At 47.5% G+C, this 15,408-nt stretch overlaps 1 protein-coding gene across 2 annotated transcripts in view; it reads left to right on the forward strand.

Moving 5' to 3' along the window:
• RGS3 (regulator of G protein signaling 3) overlaps positions 1 to 15,408 on the forward strand; it is a 137,414-nt gene that overhangs the window by 17,559 nt on the left and 104,447 nt on the right. For both annotated transcript variants that reach the window (XM_007968345.3, XM_007968341.3), the window contains exons 2-5: positions 4,396 to 4,446; positions 8,032 to 8,090; positions 9,041 to 9,135; positions 10,467 to 10,535. In XM_007968345.3, coding sequence (XP_007966536.1) covers positions 4,396 to 4,446; positions 8,032 to 8,090; positions 9,041 to 9,135; positions 10,467 to 10,535 — 274 coding nt within the window. The remainder of the gene's footprint in view (positions 1 to 4,395; positions 4,447 to 8,031; positions 8,091 to 9,040; positions 9,136 to 10,466; positions 10,536 to 15,408) is intronic.

The following is a 15,408-nucleotide window of genomic DNA, read 5'->3' on the forward strand; positions in this document are numbered from 1 at the left end:
TTTGTTGCCTTTTCCAGGCTTTCTGAAGCTGACTCCTGTCCAGTATTTTTCCTGCCATATGGGGCCCTGTCTATTTTCCCTTTGGCTCTGGGCCCTGGTACATGCTTGCAGCCTCTCTGGGCATCCATCACCACCTTTTGCACATAGTGTTGGTGCCCAACTGCGGTCTCATTGGAACAGGGGACATGCCCTGTCCAAGGGCCCTGCCCAAACTCGATGAGGATGACTTCAAGCCGTTTAGCCTGAACACTCCCCGAGTCTAGGGAGGAACTGGGAGTGTTGAAAAAACCAGAGGTGTAGGGGCGGGAATATTATTGAGAAAAGTTTTAGGTTTTTGTTTTTTGAGATAGGGTCTGGTTCTGTCATCCAGGCTGGAATGCAGTTGTGCAATCATAGCTCACTACAGCTTCAACCTCCAGGACTCAAGCAATCCTCCTGCCTCAACCTCCCAAGCAGCTGAGACTACAGGCATGCACCACAGTGCCCAGCTATTTTTTAAATTAATTTTTTGTAGAGAAGGGCTCTTGCTGTGTTGTCCAGCTTGGTCTCAAACTCCTGGGCTCAAGCGATCCTCCCACCTCAGCCTCCCAAAGTGCTGGGATTACAGGCACGAGCCACCACACCCCACAAAGACAAATTTTTAAGGGAACAAGCAAATTTCAGAACAATATATAGGGTATGTATCTGTGGAGGGAGGTGAGTGGTGGGGTGGGGGGTGGTTCTGAAAGGATGCCAAATTAGCTGGTGCCTAGGTGAGCTGAAGTCTCCAGGGATTAAGCCCAACTTCCCCTTCACCTGGAGGTTTCTTTCTCTAGATTGGAGACATTTCTAGGAGGCTGCCCTCTCTTTTTTTCATTTTCTTTTTTTTTCTTTGAGACAGGTCTCACTCTGTTCCCCAAGGTCCAGGCTGGAGTGCAGTGGTGTGACCACGGTTCACTGCAGGCTCAACCTCCTGGATTCAAGTGGTCCTCCCACCTCAGCCTCCCAAGCAGCTGGGACTATAGGATGTGCCACTATGCCCAGCTAACCTCTTGGTTTCTTGAGAGAAGCTGTGGCACCTGGTACCGTCCCTGATGGCTCTCTCTGCCCCTGGATCTGAAGGTTGTGTTGGCAAACACAGTGGGCACAGTAGAGGAGGTGCTTGCTAGAGGGCTGTGGGTGTTCCAGAAGACTGTGCACAGAAAAGAATGCTGGAGTCGGGGTGGAGTTCTAGTCTCCAGCCCTGGATTCTCTGGGCCCAGAGCAAATCACCTTCCGTCTCAGGCATGACTGTTCTGGCTACAAAATGAGGAGACTGGACAAGATGACTTCAGGGACCTGTGTGTCAGACATTTGGTGGAGTAGCCTGATGAGGGGAAGGAGGGGACAGGCATGGCCGAGGGAGGGATCTTGTGAACTGGGGCTGGTGTGTCCTGGCCTGGGGAGCCTGGAGTCTGGTCTGCTGGGTTTGGTTTCTCTGCTGTAACAGGGTACAGGGCACCCTGGCCTTCCTGAGAAGCCCCTGGCTGGCAGGACCTGGAATGGGAGCTGTGCAGTACGGTGCAGACTCGTCTCAATCCCGAGTCAGCCTTTGTCCCTAGCCCTTCGTCAGCTCCAGCTTCCTGCTTGGCCTTGCCCAAGTCCCTGTCCTAGCCACTGGGCTGTGAGCCCTGTGAGGGCAGGCACCTGCCCAGCCTCGTGCAGATGCCCAGCAAATATTTGCTAAATGGAATTTGTGACCATTTGTGTCTGGAGATGTCTTGACCCTGACTTCTGGGCAAAGGGCCACTGTTTGTTAGGTGATAGGTGTTGTGGAGCACAGGGCTCCTGTGACTTTGGGATCCAAGCATGTTTGTGCCAGAGCTGGCTTTGCACAGGTAGTAGTTTCAGAACAAATGTTTCATATTAAACATAGGTGTCTTTGAGTTGGTGAAATTCAGCCCATGACTACTGGCTTCATTTGCCTGTTTCCAAACCTCCCTCTCTCCCACCCCACACTAGATCGGGCACAGTTTTCGTAGGTTTCTCAACCCTAGGGAGCCACAGTGAAGTAATTGCTTAGACTTTGAGATAATGATACCGTCAGTTCTCCCGACGCCTTTCATCCGAGGAGTCCTCCTCACCCACCAGTGTTATCTGATCACAGCTTGGAGAGTGCCATAACCCCTATTATTAGCTCCACCTCACATCCATGGCCACTGTGGTCCTGAAAGAAGAGGGCAGTTAGGGCTGGAACTGAAAGAGGATCCCTGGGCTTCTGAGATCTGGGTCCTGGACAGGAGAACAGCAGATATTTCTGATGGATGAAGGGCTGGGCCAGGGTTTGCAGGACCCTAAATTGCTTGGGACTGAAGCTTAAACACCAGAAGTATGAGGGTCAAGTGATGTCTGGGTCACAGTGATTGGTGGACTTATTCAGAGTTAGGAGACACGAAGGGTTCTCCAAACCTGTCCTCTAACCAGCAACAAAGCACAGCCCCAGCCGCCAGCCTAGTTTCATGAGGCATGTCCAGAGGTGCCAGATGGGATGATGAGCGGATGTCTCACTGTGCTGCGAGGGATTGTGGAAGGACTTTGGAGTTCAGGTCTAGAGGAAAGAGCCTAGAGAATGCAGAACTAGATCCGGGCAATGAAAGTTACTGAGCAACCACTGTCGGCTTAATATAAGATGCAGCATTGAATAATCAGAGCTCTTTCAAAGGGGAAAGGGCTCCCACCGCAGGAAGCAAGGTCCCCATCGCTACAGGTGACTGGAAAGGGGGAGGGCACTGCTAGCCAGGGTCGTCATAGATGGAGCCATGCCTGGGCTTTCTGGTAGATGTACCCTGCTCTGCTCTCTGATGTCTCCCGTGCCTGTCCATGGGGTGGACTGAGTTCAGCAGCTTTTTGAGGTCCCAGGGAAAGTCTACTGGACTGAGAGAAACATTTTTGATGTCTCTCACTGAGGAAGAGGAGTGTGGCCCTCTCTGTCTCTTCTCTGTCTTGGCTGGAGGCCATTGGGTGTCTGTGAGGATGACCTGAAGTTTTGTCCTGTTTTTTTCTTTTTTTAAAAATTTTAAACAAAAATGGAAAAGCCAGGGGATAAGCTTCACCTGGCCACTCATTCTTGCCTTGCCTTCCAGCCTCGTCCTTCTGTTTTATTTACATGTCCTCTCCCTCCCTGCTCTCCTCCCTTCCTCCCTGCTCTCTCTCCTCCTCCCCTCCTTTCTCCTGCCTCTTTCCTTCTTCCTTTGTTTCCTCTTTCCTTTCTTTTTAATTATAGAAATGCTGTAGTTCATTGATATATTCCAATTATTAAAACAACAATGGGGATAGACTGAAATTCCTCTTGACTACCCTCCTCCAATTCCTAGTCTGTTCTCTAGAAGGGATCACTGTTTTTAATTTGGCATCCTTTCAGAAACCCCCCTCCCGTGCCAGATACATACCCTTTGTATTGTTCTGAAATGTGCGTGTTCCTTTAAAAACTCGTCTTTGTGGGGTGTGGTGGCTCACACCTGTAATCCCAGAACTTTGGAAGGCTGAGGTGGGAGGATCGCTTGAGCCCAGGAGTTTGAGACCAAGCTGGACAACACAGCAAGAGTCCTTCTCTATAAAAATGAGTTAAAAAATAGCTGGGCACTGTGGTGCATGCCTGTAGTCTCAGCTGCTTGGGAGGTTGAGGCAGGAGGATTGCTTGAGCCCAGGAGGTCGAAGCTGTAGTGAGCTATGACTACATGACTGCACTCCAGCCTGAGTGATAGAACCAGACCCTGTCTCAAAAACAAAACGAAAAAACCTAAAACTTCTCAATTATATTCTCCTGCCAGGTCATATGGAGCTCCTCCATTCTTATAACAGCTCATACTATTCCATGTACAGCTATAGATGGTTTACTTCACTATTTCTATATTGATGAACATTTCAGGTATTTTCAGTTTTTCCTTAAACAATGCTGTAGTGCCAGCCTTTGTGTGCACATGTTTGTGTTTGTCTACAATAGTGACCTGGAATGAAGACTTTTAGGTGGAAGAATATGCACATTTAAATTTCAGTAGATCTTGGCAGAAATTACCCTTCATTTACACTCCCTCCAACGGAGAATGAGAGTACTTGTTTTCCTACACCTTTACCAACATTTGACAATGGCCCAGCAGTGAGAGTTCCCAGCATCCACCTGGCTGCCCGTACAGTAGTGAGCTTCCCATCACCAGAGGGGCGCAAGCAAGGCTAGACACCACTGCTGGAGGCATTCGAAAGGGACACCTGATGTGGTAGGGGGGACTGAACTCTGAGGTCCCTTCCAGCCAGAGACTGTGTGAATCTTTGAATGGCTTCACACGAACAAAACAGCATTCCTGTCACCTTTCCTCCAGTTTTTTCCACCATACCCACCAGGGAGCTGAGGCAAGGTTGTTTCTGTTGCTGTTTCCTTAGGTCAGCTGAGGCTGTCCATTGATGCCCAGGACCGGGTTCTGCTGCTTCACAGTGAGTACGGCTTTGTGCAAGCTCACCAAGGAAGGGGCGGGCCACTCAGCTTCCTGCCTGGGGCTGGGGTCAGGGGATGGTGGCACCATGAGCCAAGGCTTCTTTTCTCATCCTTGTATAGTGTCCTGCCATGTGTCTATTGATGAAAGCCAGTATTCACCTGGGGCTCTTTCTACAGGGCAGCCCTGGTCCTGCCTTGGATATGTCTGGAGTCCACATGGTAGACCTTTCTCACTGACAGGCTACAGTTGCCCCTGGGTATCTCAACTTCCTTCTTGGCCCCAGCGGAGCAGGGTCACAGAAGAGTTTTCCTATCTTCCCTCCCTTCTTTAATTCCATCATTTCTTCTTTTCTCTATTTTTCTCATTCATTCGTTTATTCATTGGTTGACAGGCAGCATGGTATCATGGCTAAGATCACAGTCTTTGGAGCCAGACCACTATAATTTGAACCTTGGCTCTGATACTTGCTGAGTGGCCTTGAACAAGCTCAGTTTTCTCATCTGTCAAGTAGTGGTGGTAATAGTATGTATCTTACAGGTTGCTACAAAGATTAATGAGTTACTATTAGTAAAGTGCTTAGAACAGTGCTGAACTTGTAGTCAATCCTGTATAAGTTTTTATTATATAAAATAGAAAACTGGCCAGGCACGGTGGCTCACGTCTGTAAACCCAGCACTTTGGGAGGCTGAGGCGGGTAGATCACGAAGTCAGGGGTTTGTGCCCAGGCCTACGTAGTGGCCAACATAGTAAAACCCAGTCTCTACTAAAAATACAAAAAAATTAGCTGGGCATGGTGGCAGATGCCTGTAATCCCAGCTACTTGGGAGGCTGAGGCAGGATAATTACTAGAACCTGAGAGGCAGAGGATGCAGTGAACTGAGATCATGCCACTGCACTCCAGCCTGGGTGACAGTACGAGACTCCCTCTCAAAAAAAAAAAAAAAAAAAAAAAAAACAAAGAAAACCATACATTCCAAAAATAGCGATTGAGCATTAGCTCTGTGCTAGGGGCTGGGAACACCAAGGAGAAGCACCCACCCCTGTCCAGGTGGTGTTGATGGGATGTCAGGGAAGACTTGGTGGAGGGGGTGATAACCACACAGTATCCTGAAGGAGAAATGGGCGTGAGCCAGGCAGAGAGGAGCAGGGAGGGTATGGTTAGCACTTCATGCACAGGGCTAGCAAGTGCAAAGGCCTGGGGGTCAGAGAGAGCAGGATGCATTTGAAGAGCTGTCTAGCATGGCTGGAGCACAGCACAGGAAGAGTTCATACTCCACCTGTTTGTCTGTCCATGTGTCCATCCTTCCATCCAGCACATAAATAGTTACATGAGTTGCTCTCATGGCCCCCACTGCCAGGATGCTTCTGTTTAGCGCAGAAGACCCTATCTCTCCAGCCTCCCTGGCTCTTGCTGCTGAAGGTACCCTCCACCGCCAGCTCTATCCAGTTACACGCATTCCCTTGAATTCATCTTGCTTGCTCCTGCCTCTGTGCCTTTGCACCCGCTGTTCACTGTGCCTGGAATAACCTATCTTTTTTTTTGAACTCCTTTTGAAAACTAACTCTCTCTCTGCTCTGATTTTGGAAGAAATATGCCTGCTTTCATCATCATTAAGACTCAGGAAGGAAGGCTCATTTTGCCTTATTATTTCCCCCTCCAGGAATCATCCCCCCGACCCACCTGTCTGGGCTGGGTTTATTGCTTTCTGCTTTGTGTCTTTGTCACAGCCCTGACTACACTGTGCCACCTGTGTCTGGTCTCTCCGTCACACTGAGAATGCAATGAGGGCAGGGACTGGGTCCGGTTCATTGCCACTGCTGGCCAGACAGACCCAGGAGGTCACCAGGCCTGGGTCCTGCCCTCAAGAACCACGCCCTTGAGGGAAGGGATGCACACAGGAACAGTAACTAGGATACTGGGCAGAGTAGACTAGTAGGCACTTGGGTCCTCTGGTCCTGGCCATGGGGGGCTTAAAGTGAAGTTCCCAAGGAGCAGTAGAGGGGTGTTCTCTGCCTGCCAGGGCCTGACTGTGGCTGTGCAAACAGTTTTTGCAAAATACATCTTGGCCTCCACTACTCCATTTGTCCTGCACAGTTTGCTTTGGCTTCACCCCAGTCTCAGGCCCTTCATCCCTTTCCGCCAGTCCCCACTCCTTCCTTTGGCTTCCCAGACCTTGCACCTCAGACTACTGGGAGCACTGTCTGAGCTGAACCCTAGGGCTCAATGAAAACCAGACATAAGGCTGGGTGCAGTGGCTTACGCCTGCAATCCCAGCACTTTGGGAGGCTGAGGCGGGTGGATCACCTGAGGTCAGGAGTTTGAGACCAGCCTGACTAACATGGAGAAACCCTGTGTCTACTAAAAATACAAAATTAGCCAGGAGTGGTGGCACATGCCTGTAATCCCTGCTACTCGGCAGGCTGAGGCAGGAGAATCACTTGAACCCGGGAGGTGGAGGTTGCAGTGAGCTAAGATGGTGCCATTGCACTCCAGCCTGGGCAACAAGAGGGAAACTCCATCTCAAAACAAAAACAAAAACAAAAAGAAAAGAAAACAAAAACGAACAAAAAAACAGATATAAAAGGAGATAGAACAGAGGCTCAGGTTCTATCAGGTCTATTGTCTGCTTTCTATAGACCTCAGGCAAATGGTGCTGCTTAGTGTTGGAACCACACCTGCACCCACCCCACACCTCTCCCCTTGCCTTTATTTATTACCTCTCCCCTTGCCTTTATTTATTATTATTTTTCTTTAGAAAACATGTTTTGAGCAATTACTTATTTACCAGGCACTCCTCTGAGCGCTTCAGACACATTACCTCATTTAATTGGCACAACTACCATGTGAAGTGCATGTTATTATCACTAATCCATTAAAATGGCAAATTCTGTCCCAGGCAAAGCAACTCACTCTAGCTTATATGGTGAGTAAGCAGTGCAGCTGGATTCATGCCTGGGTCCGTCATCCCCTGAGGCCCCAGCTTGTGACGCCTGTGCTGTGCTGTCTGCCAGCCACGGCAAGGCTCACGGCACACCGTGAGTGCCACAGCATGGCTCATGGCACACGGTCAGCGGCCCCTTCATTCCTAGAAGGCAGTCTTGTGTGGTAGAGCACTGGGCTGGGAGTCAAGAGACATGGGTTCCAAATCCAACAGTCATTCCCATTGTTCTGTGATTGTGGGCAAGTTTCTTACTATCTTTGTGCCCTCCCCCACTGAAGCCTCATTTTCCCCATTACATGAGGGGTTGGATTCTATAAACTGTAGTTCTCTTCCAGCTGTAAGATTCAGGGAATTGAATATACTCCATTCATTTGGTGAATTGAATTGGCAGCATTGGTGAGGGTGCTGCCAGAGCGTGGGAGATGGTGGGAATGGCCTAGACTGGAGCAGGTTAATAGCCGATGGTGGTTATGCAGGTTAAGGGCCTGGTAGTAGGGGTCATAGCCCTACTACTCACAGATATGCTTTTCTTTTCAGGTCTCTTTATTCGTGTGGGTGGATATTCCTATGTGTGTCTCTCTTTCTCGCTGTGTGTGTGTATGTTTCCATTCATCCACCCCAATGTCTGAATTCTCTTTTAGTTATAGAAGGTAAAGGCCTGATCAGCAAACAGCCTGGAGCCTGTGATCCGTATGTAAAGGTATGTGGTGGGGCCAGAGGTGGGGAGCGGGATATTGAGGGGTCATGTTACTGGGCTCAGTCCCAAGGTCCCAGCACACCTGTGGGGCTGGTGACCTTTGAGGAGGCAGTTGCCATCTCACTCATCTTGTCAATAGGCATTTATTGGGCCCAGTGCTGGAACAGACCCATTCCCTTAGCTCAGCTGGGTCCCTGGCACTTCCTGCAATAGCCAAAATCTTAAGGGAGATCTTGGTCATCCACATAGGTGGGCACAGTGAGTATGTGGATGGCTGAAATCCACAGGCGATCCCAAGCCTTCTTGTGAAAAGCACCGTTTTCATCCACTTTCCCCCCAAACTAGGGGCAGGATGGCCAGATTTGGGCAGTAGAGTGGAGGGAGTGTCTCTGAGAGCTGGAAGATCCTTCTGGGTTGGCTTTTGCTGTAAAGACAGGGTCCTTGCAGGAGTGGGGCTCTCCTTTCAGTGAGAGCCAAAGGCCAGGAACTTCCTAAAGTGTGGCAGCTGGGGTGCCAGGTGCTGGCCCTCAGCATTCTTCCTGAAGCCTTCAGGCTGATCAGAGGCCCCTGCTGGCAAGGACTTGATCAGGAGCAGGGCTAGAACAGCCCTGGGGTGAGAGCATGGATTTGGGGCCTTGGCAGGAGGCTGACCTGGAACCTTTGTGAAGGGAACATTCAGCAGCTGCTGGGAACTTATAAGAGAGGAGGCCTTTCACTTCTGGGGAAACCATTCTGCTTGGGGGAAGAGCAGAGATGATAAAGTTGTACCACAGCTCTGACTGAGCCGTGGCTGCCTTTTTGGTACCACCCACCATGAGGCCCTGTCCTGGCATCTGCTTCCAATGCTTCTTGCTCTGGGCTCCTTGTTCCAACTTGGAGATGTGCAGAGTCAGCTGCTGAGCTTAGGTGGGCCATGAGATCCGCTAATCATGCTTCCTTTTTTCCAATTCAAGATTTCTTTGATCCCTGAAGATAACAGACTACACCATCAGAAGACGCAGACTGTTCCAGACTGCAGAGACCCAGCTTTCCACGAGCACTTCTTCTTGTAAGAGTCTGGTGCCGCTGGGCCCTAGAGAGGAGAGGGAAGGAGTGTTTATCTGGAAACAGCTCTGTTTGCCAAATCTAGAACTAGGTCTATGAAAAAACAAAAACAAAAACAAAAAACCCCACAACAAAACAGTGCCTTCTAAAGGATGTCTTTGTTTTCTCACTCACTCATGTCCTTGCATCCCTGGCACCGGGCCCAGCCGTGAGGTCCATAGTGATAAGGTATCACTTGGCTGTCTCTCATAACTAAAATGCCCAGCCTGGGTCTGGCAGCCCCTAAAAAGTGTAGGCAATTTCCCACTGTGCCTTGGACCAAGCTTTCTCCTTTAGCTGAAGGAATTTTCCAAGCTGAAGGATGTTTTACCTCCCTGCCCCCCTTTTTACTTCAACTTTCTAACCTCTCTGAGCCTTGGCTTCCTTATTTGTAAAATGGGGCTAATAATAGTAGCAACCTCAGAGAGCTGTGGGGTATAAATGGGACAGTATAACATAACACAGAGTACCAGCTATTATTATTTCTTTCCCCAATCTCTAAACTCTGGGGCCAATGGGAAGGTAAGGGTCATTTTGTATTTTCCTATTAGTGAAAATTAATAATAATATTTTGGTTTTTTCTTACTACATAAAGTAATTTTGGTTATGATAGGAAAATAGAAAATATAGATGAGTAAAAAGAAGAAAATAGAAAACACCTATTGCCTTCCTACTCACAGATATGCCCTACTGTATTTCTTTTCAGACCTTTTAATTTGTGTGGGTGTGTATGTTTGCATGTGTGTGTATGTCTGTGTGTGTCTATTTACAAAAATGGAATTTTTTTTTTTTTTGAGACGGACCAGGCTGGAGTGCAGTGGCGCAATCTTGGCTCACTGCAAGCTCCGCCTCCTGGGTTTACGCCATTCTCCTGCCTCAGCCTCTGGAGTAGCTGGGACTACAGGCGCCCGCCACCACGCCCGGCTAATTTTTTTGTATTTTTAGTAGAGACAGGGTTTCACTGTGTTAGCCAGGATGGTCTTGATCTCCTGACCCATGATCTGCCCGCCTTGGCCTCCCAAAGTGCTGGAATTACAGGCATGAGCCACCACGCCCGGCCCAAAAATGGAATTGTTTTATAATAGCATGTTGTAACCTCCTTTTTATGCTTAACAACATAATATAAACCGTTTTATGCATGGAGGTACTCATCTCTTACTTTATTTGTAATATAGTTTATTTAACCAGCTGTTGATGTTACTTCCACATTTTTGGAATTATGACTGACTCTGTGAGTCAGCCATGGTCTACAGCTCGGCCCTTACTAACACTCCAATGGTCTGATTAACTTTGCAGTCCTGTCCAAGAGGAGGATGATCAGAAGCGTCTCTTGGTTACTGTGTGGAACAGGGCCAGCCAGTCCAGGTGAGGAGAGCTGCTGAGCTGGAGGGGAACTCTGCTCTGGGCTAGTGGGTGACAGCCAGGTGGCCAGCATACAGCAGGGGTTCAATTAGTGCTTTCTGGATAAATGAGTGTTAGTGGCAATGCTAAATTGCAGAGGCTGCCCCTCCTTGAGTCCCCATCACTCCAGGTGTTACCAAGGACTGTGTTATCAATGAGCATTTGCTGAGCACTTGGTATCAAACGAGGCACTGTGCTGATCACTGGGGATGCCGACCAGCCTACACACGAATTTTATTCTCAAGGTGCCCACTATTCAGGTGGGGACACCAGGCACTGCATGGAGAGAAATTACAATGACAACATGTACATGCTCAGTTCTATAGGACTCTAAGCACCTTGAAAACCAGGCTTATTTCTTTTTTAGTCATCATGGTACCTAGTGCCTAGCACATAGGTGTTTATTAGATATTAGCTGCATGAATAAAAGAATGACATGAGTAATAAAGATCATCAGTATGGGAAGAGGGAGAGTTCACTGTGGTCTGAGATGATCAAGGGAGGTTTCATGGAAAAAGTGGAATTTTGAACTTGGGCACAGATGAAGAATAATACAACTAAAGAAGAAGGTTGGAAATGACGTTCCAGGCAGAGCATAGCATGAGCAAAGGCAATGAGGCAGAAATACTCGCTGTAAGCTCAGGCTGCCATGATGAGACCAGGTGGAGGAGTGTAGAAGTTTTGTGTAGGAGAATCCTAATAGGCTGGTCTTGCAGGCAGTGCAGGACACAGGAGGGCAGAAGTGGCCATTAGTGACGGCAGTTAGAGCAGAGCAGGGGAGGAGTGCTGGGCAGGTGAGCATGATAATTGGCTGTTAAGTGACAGCAATGGACTGCCATGGCCCACGGTTAGCGGCAGTGGTTCATTTGGCTGGTGCAGCGTAACGAATCTGGGATACCCCATTGTCAGGATCATTTGTGGAGCAATCACATCACTGAATGGTGACTGAAAAGGGGCTTCCGTGAATGAAAATCAGCTCAAGTCAACATCTGAGACCTGGAAAACATTTTTGGGTTCAATGCTCTTTAGTACCCTAAATGTTATTAGCTAATATGATTTTAAAGTCAGGGTGTATTTAACCTACAAAATGAAGGATTTCCTTTTCAATAAAGTATCCACTTTTCATCATAGGGTAGTATAGTATAATAAACCTCATTCATTGATTCATTCATCCATCCATCCAGCTGCCATTTCCTGGGTATCACTGTGGCAACAACATGCTGGGGATGCATGCATAGGGTCAAAGACTTTCCTATTGGATCACTGATAGAGACTTGGAGCTGAGAGTGAGGAGGGGGACATCATGTTAATAACAAGAGCAATGGCTGACTGGGTGCTGACCTAGAGCCAGAGGTTAACAGTGCAGATTAAAACTCATTTAATTCTTACAACAACTCTAAGAAGAGTATGGTTTTGTCCTAAGTTTTCAGAAGAGGAAACTAAAGTTTTGAGAGGTTAGGAATTTGCCTAAGGTCCTACAGCCAGTTAACAATAGAGCCGGGATGGAATCCAGGCAGTCGGACCCCGGGGTCCTTCCTCTCAACACTGTACTGACTCATGGGTGGACAGGTGAAAGGACAGAAGAAAGAGCCAGTAAAGTAGAGAGGGCAGGGCAAGAGTGGAGTGAGGAGGGATCTGTAAACTCATTGATGTTGCTGGAAGGTTAAGTACAAAGTAGGGACTGGCTAAAGATTAGCTGAAGACGTTGGTATAAGCCAAGTCAGATGATTCTGTAGATTCTCTTTGGAGTGTGAGGTTTCTCCTAAGCGCCGGTGGTTCTCCATCCTGGATATGCATCAGAATTCCTTGGGTTGCTTGTCAGGAACCTGGATTCTCAGGTGCCATGTCAGATTAATTACATCCAACTCTTCATGGGCAGGGCTGAGAAATCTGCATTTAAACATGTTTGCAGGGTGAACCTCCTGCCGCCACTTTGGTGTTTGGGAATGTCTGGCCATTGGGAGATATTGAAGTGTGTCGAGCCAGGGAATGACGGATGCACATTCTAGATCTATCGCGTTGGTAGGTCTTTGGAAGGTTGGGGTGAGAGAGAGGCTTTGGGGCTAGGGAGGGGAAAACAGACTCAGGCCATATTTAGGAGATTAAATCAGTAGTGTTTAGTGGTGATTTGGCTGTGAGAGCAGTGTGAGAAGTCAAGGGTAACTCCTGGGTGGCTGGTGGTGTCTCCCCCTAAGACAGAGTTACTGGAGGTGGAGGTGAGTCAGCTTGGGATACGGTGAGATGCAGGTGCTTGGAGGGGAGCCAGGTCAAAGCTGTGAAGGAGGGCTTGTCTTTGCCTACCTGTAACTTGGGAGACAGAGAGATGGGAGCCACGAGCAGGAAGGCAGTGGGTGAAATTCTGAGCAAGTGAGATGTCAAGGAAGAACATCGAGTGCTAAGGACCCAGGGTCTGATCCCTGTCTTTGAAGGGACAGGCCAATGAAGGGAAGGTCCTGAAGGAGACAGCAGAGTGTCAGAGAGGCATATGGACACCCAGCAAGCCCTTTGGGTGGAAGCAGACACCAAACTGCTGGAGAAGGAGCTGGTCATGCCCTTCATGGTTTTTGGAAAAGAGAATGAGGCCAGGGAAAGTGAGTCAGCATCATGGGGCAGTGTCTCCACGTGTTGCCTATTTTGGGAAAGTGAGATGCCTTATTAAAGAAACTACAGCCAAACTCACAGTCACAGTCCCAGCCCGAAGCTCAAGAGGATCAGGGCCTTTGGAGCAGAGGGCCCTGTGAAGCTGTGAGCAGCATGCAGGCTGGCCCGGTCTCCTTGCACTCTCCTCATCCTCTCTCCTTTGTCGATGCATTTCGGAGCAAGAAGGCCTCTGAGCTGGAGGAGGCAGTGATTGCAGGAAACTTCAGCTCTGCTGAATGCTCTCAAATCAAATTGTGCCTCTCCGAAGGACGGACATTCAACTTATCAACATGAAAGACAGTTGTGGAAGGAAGGAAACAAACATTTACGGAATTCTTCTCTGTGCCAAACACTTTACATACATTACCTCATTTTATCCTCATCATGATCCTGAGAGGCAGGAATTATTATTGCCCCTCTCTTTAGAGAAGAGGAAACTGAGGCTTATGAAAGCCGAGGCACTTGCTTGAGGTTATGTAACAGTTCATATTTATCAAGCACTTACTGTGTGTGGACATTAAGCACATGGCACACATTATCCAATTTAACCCTCACAACACCATAAGAGGTAGGTATTATTATTACTGTTCTTTTATAGGTGAGGAAACAGGCACAGGGGCGTTAGGTAACTTGCCTAAGGTAACACAGATAGGGTGCCATGAAAACAAGATGTAAATGCAGGCAAGCTGACGCCAAGCCCAGGTTCTTGTAGCCACATTACAGTACACTTGACCATCTCACATGGATGATAAATGACTCCAGAGCATACTCTTTCTGTGTCAGTATGCTTGCTTCTCAGGACTCAGGCTGCTTCTCATTGCATTTATAGTGTAGTTTCATTGATTGATTGATTGATTGATTGAGACAGGATCTCACTGTCACCTAGTCTAGAGTGCAGTGGTATGATTAGAGCTTACTGCTGCCTCAAACTCCTGGGCTTAAATGATCCTCCAGCCTCAGCCTCCTGAGTAGCTGGGACTACAGGTGCGTGCCACCACACCCAGCTAATTAAATTTTTTTTGCTTTTGTGGAGATGGTGCCTAGCTATGTTGCCCAGGCTGGTCTCCAACTCCTGGCTGCAAGTGCTCCTCCTGTCTCAGCCTCCCAAAGTGCTAGGATTACAGACATGAGCTACTGCAGAATTTATAGTGGAGTTTTATATAAATTATTCAGCCAAATGTGTGATGGTCACCTTTTGAAACTGATAGGAGATAACAGGAAAGCGTCTGTTTCGCTAATTCTCACTATCCTTCCAGGGATGGCTGTGAACTTGTATTAGAGAACAAGATGATCTACAAAGAAGTTCTGGGGAGGGCCAGATGATTTCAGTTCATCATGGTGATCACAGTGGGAACTGAGGAGAACCAGGCCTCAGCACAGTAGATTTTGGCTTAGCTTTGACTAACTGTGTGACCACGGGTCAGTCCTTTTGCCATGCTGAGCCTCAATTTCCTTGTCTGTAAAATGCAGTGATCACTAATGTTTCTTTCAGCTTCAAGGTTCTGCGAGTTTTTTTATAGGCTCTTTCAAATGCATGCAGAGGTAGAAAGTATCATATAATAAACCCTCATATACTCATAGCAGTTTCATCAATTATCAGTATATGGCCAATCTTATTTCATTTACACCCATCCACTTTCCCCTTCTCCAGTGAATTATTTTAAAGCAAATTTAATTATTTTAAAACCTCATCTCATCAGTATATATTTCTAAAAGATGGCTTTAAAAAAATCATGACATTATCACACTTAAAAATTAATAGTAATTCCTCAATATGCCATTGAATATGGAACTCAGCTATTTAAAAATTCTGTTTGATAATATGGCGAAAGCCAAATTGAAGCTTCTAGTATTAATCGTAGCATTTTCAGAATTTGTGGCCAGGGAACAGACTTGGAGAGAATTATAATGTTATGTACTAAGGTAAAAAATGCATATATGTATTATATTTATACCTCCAAAGATTATCTTCAATATTACATATTATTATAAATTATATAAAATATAAAATATAATTATAACTTAATTATAATTATATATTGGTATATATAATTATATATAACTTAATTATAATTATATATTGGTATGGCCGGGCGCGGTGGCTTAAGCCTGTAATCCCAGCACTTTGGGAGGCCGAGACGGGTGGATCACGAGGTCAGGAGATTGAGACCATCCTGGCTAACACGGTGAAACCCCG

The sequence above is a fragment of the Chlorocebus sabaeus genome, chromosome 12, assembly GCF_047675955.1.
Source record: "Chlorocebus sabaeus isolate Y175 chromosome 12, mChlSab1.0.hap1, whole genome shotgun sequence".
NCBI classification, from domain to species: domain Eukaryota; kingdom Metazoa; phylum Chordata; class Mammalia; order Primates; family Cercopithecidae; genus Chlorocebus; species Chlorocebus sabaeus.